At 30.8% G+C, this 7,736-nt stretch overlaps 1 protein-coding gene across 1 annotated transcript in view; it reads left to right on the top strand.

Moving 5' to 3' along the window:
* Positions 1-3,499: 3,499 nt before the first annotated feature.
* LOC135226284 (lachesin-like) overlaps positions 3,500-7,736 on the top strand; it is a 246,071-nt gene continuing 241,834 nt past the window's right edge. Inside the window, exons 1-2 of the mRNA XM_064265725.1 lie at positions 3,500-3,622; positions 4,239-4,408. Coding sequence (XP_064121795.1) covers positions 4,348-4,408 — 61 coding nt within the window. The 5' untranslated portion in view covers positions 3,500-3,622; positions 4,239-4,347. The remainder of the gene's footprint in view (positions 3,623-4,238; positions 4,409-7,736) is intronic.

The raw sequence follows: 7,736 nt of genomic DNA, 5'->3' as shown, positions 1-7,736 counted from the left end.
GCAGCTTTTATGCTTTTATGAAGTCCTTGTATGGAGCATGTTGACAGTATTCTCCTTCCTTAATAAATAGTCATCATCTTCATGTCATGTTTTTCAATACATGATACATTGCTTAACATATTTGACGTATTTACTTTATATTCATTTGATAAATCTTCCTAACAAATGCCCCCCTTCCTTTCAGCAAAATTAATACTTAAATATATACATAAAGACACAGGCAGGCAGACATATACACACACGAGATATATAATATATATATATATATATATATATATATATATATATATATATATATATATATATATATATATATATATATGTATATATATATATATATAGTATATATATATATATATATATATATATATATATATATATATATATATATATATATATATATATATATACTATAGATATATATATATATATATATATATATATATATATATATATATATATATATATATATGTGTATATATATTATATATATATATATATATATATATATATATATATATATATATATATATATATATATATATATATATATATATACATATATATATATATCAGTACACCGTGAGATTGTACATGTTCACAGATCTGAGACCACGATTTTGTTTGATATCCAATTCACCATAACCTAGGAATAACTTACTCCAGAGGGAGAGTTATCCCTAACTAAAAAGTGCTTCGGTCACCGGTGGGATTAGAATTCCCCTGGCTATAAGTTATTCCTGAAGTATAGTGAATCAAATAATAAACGATATTTAACTGTTAAATTTAGTTGCTAAAAACAGCTGTCTAAACATCTTGTTTCATATTTCACTGAATATGTCAACAATGGCATATTGGCTGTTTACCTTGGCGTTTAACTGAAAGTTTTCTGTTACAGGACCCTTCCAGGAATCCACCTTGCGTAACCTCGTTTGGTAAGCAACAGTGATACTGCTTAGGCCCAAGATCTAGTGCGTATTATACGCACACAAACACACGCACACACACACGTGTGTATATATATATATATATATATATATATATATATATATATATATATATATATATATATATATATTTATATACATTAAACTAATAATATCATTTGATATTCAATTTGCTTTACCTCGGAATTAATATGTTTTCAATTAAGTAAACCGAAGGCGGATTTTTTTTTACTTGATAATAATTTCGTCCTCTCGTGGATTTTGAACCAGCGGTAAGAAGAGAAATCGGGACTTCAGTGACGTTACCGGCACTTGTTGGTCGAATCGGTAACTGCCTGAAGTCCTGATTTCTCCTCTGTCTGCTAGTTCGAATCCACAAGAGGACGAAATTATTATCACTAAGAAATTCCTTTCGGTTAACATATGAAAAATATATAATTCCGAGGTAGAGCGAATTGGATATTAAAGACCTTTGTAGCTTAATGCATTATATGAATGACGGCCATGTGATAAAAATTCATATATATACATATATATATATATATATATATATATATATATATATATATATATATATATATATATATATATATATATATATATATATATATATATATATATATATATATATATATATATATATATATATATAATATATATATATATATATATATATATATATATATATATATATATATATATATATATATATATATATATATAATATATATATATATATATATATATATATATACATATAATAGTTTTCCGCTTAATACTGGTTCTTTTAACTCTCTAATACCACTCACTATAGAGTTTGCTTTACCTCGGGATTAACTTAAATAGAAAAGGAATTGAAATTTATATATATACATATATATATATATATATATATATAATATATTATAGCCTATATATATATATATATATATATATATATATATATATATATATATATATATATATATATATATATATATTCTCTAACACCACTTATAGAGTTTAATTTACCTTGGATCAACTTAAATTCAAAAGATGTTGAAAATGAGAAGTGGGTTTGTACATATGCATCTGGAATTATAGTCAGAGTTAATTAGTCGACTTATCTGTTCGACTCTCCAGCCATCAAGAGATAAAAATACTGATTTTGACCGTAGTTTGAAGACCACTGTCGCTTTCAATTTCTCTGCCCACAGTCGATATAATCCCATGACCTCTATGAGAGCTAATCTAGAAGTCTGTATTGCTAATCAATATAGTTATGGAGATTATAAATACGTTTACGTTTTTTTATCACAAATATGAATCAATAAATAATCATATTATTTTGGAATTCACATTAACTTGCTAATAACTTGACCTGAAGTAAAGGGAATTATATTTTATAAGTGAATCCACCCCAAACCTGAATTCGGACCCTTGCCTATTGAATTAGAATCTGAACTATAATGTACATATTCCTGTCACATACAGTTTTATTACTTAAAATAATCGAAATCATCACCATCGTATATCTATTGTGATGACTTTTTAATGCGGGGATCATCCATGATTTAGTTGTTCGAGTTTGATTGTTGCCGTGATCTTTTTTCTAAGAGAAATCTCAATTTAGAGGAGTCTATTTTATACCTTCAAATATTTTGTCTCAAATATTCATATATATTTTATTCCTTTGGCCTTTGAACAACTTTCAACAACATAATTTATAATGATACGCAGCTGTATCCTGTCCAGGATTTGAACCTATTCCTTTAGAGTTTCATACACCGATAATAGTGATTCATTGATTCATCCAACAAGATCAAGTCTTTTCTAATTTTAAAAATTGTTATACGAAAATATACGATTTCCTAGAATAAAAAGCGAATAAACGAACTCATGTATATAAAGGCTGTACTGCATGGATGTTGAAAAAAAAAAAAAATTGTTCATCATTACTACATGGTGCATAATATGGTCTATGCAAATAATATCAGTTATGAGTGAAAAGCCTACGAGCTTTTTATGTAATTTTTCTAATTCATTAATGTACACTGAACACGCGCGCGCACACGTACACACACACACATACGCACGTATCGTATATATATATATATATATATATATATATATATATATATATATATATATATATATATATGACTGATTGCACTTCACTTATTTGTTGATTTTCTAAGGACACAGGAATGAGGTGCAATGACTAAAGTGAGCGGAGTCCACCAGAGAGGAAGAATTTCCCAGAACTCACTTACGTAAAGAAATATTCGCATAAATGCCTTCCATTGAGAAATGTGCTTTTCTTTTAAAATGAATTTTGGTTATACCTAAAAGCAACGGAACTGATGGTTCCCGGCAGAAACATCAGCGCTCTCTTCATCTCTTTTCATTCTCCTAATGCATATATTTTGTGCACAATAAAGTTTCATTAGGAATTCTTTGTGCGCAACTCTGTAGGCACTTGAGGGGCTAACATGTTTAGCGCGCCCTCCATGCTAGCTAGGTGCACAATTCTCAGTCTCTCAGAGACAGACTTGGCCAGTCAGTTGTGTAGTGTCTGTTGAGCGAGAAGGTCGCTCACCCGTCGCTCTGCATCCCAGCCGCTCCCCTTCTCGCCTGTTCTGGGAAAGGTTTTGCATCTAACCTTCCGCGCTTCAATTGACTCCATCCAATTATGTGTACGCTTTTTGAAAATATATAGTGTTATAAAATCAATTGCCAGAATAGATTAATGCGAAAAAACTATCTTAAGTTCCCAGTCAAAACGAAAGTCATTAGCGCAAGTTTTTATTATTATATTTTTTCTGACAGACTGGACGATAATGAGGTAGAATTTTTGTTTTGTGGTGGGAGGGGGTTGGGTGTGTTATTAAATACGGCTTTATGACAGGTCTAATTTATGTTTTAATCGTTAGATATCTGTAAAATCGTGGGGAGTAATTGTGCTAATTAGACTTAACATAATGCAAGAAAAAATGGGAATCAAAGTAACTAAGTATCATGAAGTAATGAACCTTGAAAGAACATTTTCGAATTATGAAGGATTTTAAATTAGCTGAAACTGATACAAAGGAAGTGTCCGACATCAAAAGAAAAACAGGTAAATGTCGAAGTGAAAGAAAGTTAAATATATTATTATTTTGAAATTTTGTCACTATGACTTTTGAATTACCTAAAGAAAAGAAATACAATCGTTCTTTTTATGGTGATCGTCGAGCATTACGAAAAAAATAAGAAAAATTAAAAGTGCAATTATTGAAATTAGTGAAAGGTGTGATTTCAAATCGGATACAGGTTACACTGGATCAACAGAGAAGATTCGACGAAAACCGCTAAGCTGAGACTCGCATCCAAATAATGATTCGTTCCTAAGGTCTGTCATACACCCATTCTGCAAGCTAATATGGCACTTACTGCTCGGTATTACATCAGCTGGATAGCAGTCGTCCTGCTCCTGACGGCAGGTATTGTACAATTGTATTATTATTATTATATTATTATTACAATTCTATTATATATATATATATATATATATCTATATATAAATAAATATATAAATATATCATATATATATATATATATATATATAATATATATATATATATATATATATATATATATATATTGAGAAGAAGTTCGTTGTGTGAAATAGAATCTAAAGTAGGAATATAAGAATGGAAAGATTAGCAAATTCTCTTTTATAGAGGTTAGAACGAACCGCTCTGCGCAGTATGTGTGGAACATAAAAAAAATGAGATATGTTGAGGTAATGCATAAAGGAGGGAAGTGAAATAACACAGACCCGAAAGGTCTGTAAGATAAAGGTGAATGACGCTTTGCGTTAAGGGTTCGACATAGTGCTTAAGAGCTTTCACTTATATGCAAAAAAAAAACCTAAATGTTGTAAGTTCCGTGCACTGGAGAATCATCAGGTTTGAGCAGTTAGAATGCTGTTGTGTCAGTAATTGGTGTTTTTATTTTATTATTATATTATTATTTTTCTGGAGTTACCCGAAGTTCGGAAATGACGTCATGATCATATATCATATTATATATATATTATATATATATATATATATATATATATATATATATATATATATATATTATTATTATAATATATATATATATATAATATATTATATATATAATATATATACTATATATATATTATATATATATATATATATATATATATAATATAATTATATATTGACTTTCATTGACTTACTGACACACATGCACAGTACTTGCCATTTTTAGTTTCCTTAAAATAAAATTATTGAGATGCCTATTTATGTCTCTCCACCGCACTTTTTCTGTCCACTCTCAGATCTTAACCCTACCGAGGCTAGAAAGGTGCATATTGATGTGTTAATCATCCACCCACCAGTCATCAAACATAAAATTGCAGCCCTCTAGCCTCAGTAGTTTTTATTTTATTTGACTTAAAATTTAGCCATGATTGTGCGTCTGGCACCACTATGGTTATCAGCAACACAGGCCATCACCGGAGCGTGGCTGGAAGTTTCGTGGACGTTTCATGAGCTATGACTGTGAGTTTCGTACAGCATTATACGCTGTAAGAAAACTCGATGGCGACGGAGAACTTTCATCTCAATTTTTACTTGTTTTCTTTTTTGCTCTCTTTGAACGCATGTTTACATATGAACAGATGAGAGTGATTCTGTAAAATGAAAGCGTTGTATAATAGTGAAGGTAAAAGCTAATGCATCAATAAAGCCTGGGAAAGTCCGTGGATGTTTACATAGGTGAAAATCTCAAATATTTCTCGTATTTGAAATATAAGGCATAAATCATCATGGGTTAGATGGATGCTCTTGGCCATATCGTTTGTAGTGTAGATGGCGTCCCAGTCTGCTCGCTGGTTATCATTTCTGGGTTTAGTGGTTCAAGCCTTATTCCAAGAAAGGAACTTTATAGATCAAGGGTTCTCAACCTGGGTTTTGCGAACCCCCAGAAGTTCACAGGAAGGTTTACAGGGGTACTTCGATCGCTGACAAAAAATATCTTTAAATATGGTTGTCACAGGGGAATCTGTAGCAAGAGTAGAATCACTAAAGGGGGAGCTCACTGAATTCTTCAAACGCGACAACAAGACAAAGTCACTTGACTTCATTAAGAAATTGTCAGACAAGCAGTGGCTTCAGTAACTGGCCTACCTTACTGACTTATTCTTAAGGCTGAATTAATTTAACTTGTATCTCCAAGGCTGCTTTGCTACAGTAATTGATTTCATGGACAGACTAAGGTAATTGTCCACTAAGCTGGTGCTTTGGGAAGGGAAGGTTAAAGATGGAAATTTGAGCAGGTTTGAACACCTGGGTGAGGCACTTGATTAAAGCAAAACGCTAGAAATTTAGATGTGGTGCAGCTTATGCAAGCACATCTAGCTTCTCTGTGGATGGAGTTGAGTGAACTGGAATAAAAACTGATTAGAAAGCCTACCATTGTGAATGTGCACGTTCTCCCAGATAACATGCAAGAAGAATTCTTAGAGATGGTGAATGACTCTTGCTAAAGATGCATTTGAAACACTTACCCTGACCACTTTCTGGTCTAAAATGAGTGAGATTTACCCTATTGTGTCTGATGTTAGTCCTGAACTCTTTGCTGATATTTCCTAGTACTGTGTAAGCAAGGTTTTACAATGCTGATATTTCCTAGTACTGTGTAAGCAAGGTTTTACAATGCTGTTGAACATGAAAAGGAAACATAGATCATGGCTTAATGTGGAGCACGACCTACGTATGTGCTTGTCCAATACCCCAACTAGAATTGAAAAAATTCTTCGAAACAAACAGGAACAACCTTCACACTAAAGCTCATTATATATTGCGTGGTAAAGAAGTAAAAACTGTTTCACTCCTGTATGTGTAATATCCTTGTTAAATGCTGGTAATATTCATGCTTCTGCTTAATAAAGTCATTATAATATAAAATTTGATAACATTCTTGCCAGTGCCGTTGTATATTGAGTTTTTCAGGATATTACTATTATGTTCGCTGTCAGCTTACTGAGGGTTCAGGTAAATGGTCTTATAACTCGGGGGTTACTTAAAAGGAAAAAGGTTGAGAACCTCTGTTTTAGATACAAAGAATAAATTAAGTAGATATGATTCTGGACAGAAGATAATGATTGTTAATCAGGAATAGATCCTTAAAAGGGAAGCTTTATCTATCCACCTACATTTTCATACATACATACATACTTGTACAAACACGTGCACTTTATACACTATATATATATATATATATATATATATATATATATATATATATATATTATATATATATATATATATAAATGATAAATGTAACGCCACAGAGGAAAAATGAAAAAGACGAGAAATGCAGAGATCTTTCGGTCTTCACAACCCTTTACTTGAGGCACGACCGATAAGAACAGAGTAAAAACATAATACACGTATGCTTAGTATATAAACTGACATTACAGGATTAGCATAAGGTCCTTAAAATAAATGAATTAACTACTAATCAATATGTCCCACATGTTTTAATATTATATATACAGAGAAAGAGAGAATACAATAATAAAAAACAATGTGGGACATATTGATTAGTAGTTAATTCATTATTTTAAGGACCTTATGCTAATCCTGTAATGTCAGTTTATATACTAAGCATCCGTGTTTATGTTTTCCTCAGTTCTTATCGGTTGTGCCTCAAGTAAAGGGTCGTGAAGACCGAAAGATCTCTGCATTTTTCGTCTTCTTATTTTTCCTCTGTGGCGTTACATTTATAGATAAC

This window comes from Macrobrachium nipponense, chromosome 14 (genome assembly GCF_015104395.2).
Source record: "Macrobrachium nipponense isolate FS-2020 chromosome 14, ASM1510439v2, whole genome shotgun sequence".
NCBI classification, from domain to species: Eukaryota; Metazoa; Arthropoda; class Malacostraca; order Decapoda; family Palaemonidae; genus Macrobrachium; species Macrobrachium nipponense.
The sequence above is the reverse complement of the archived record's forward strand: the minus strand, read 5'-3'. Positions and strand labels throughout refer to the sequence as shown.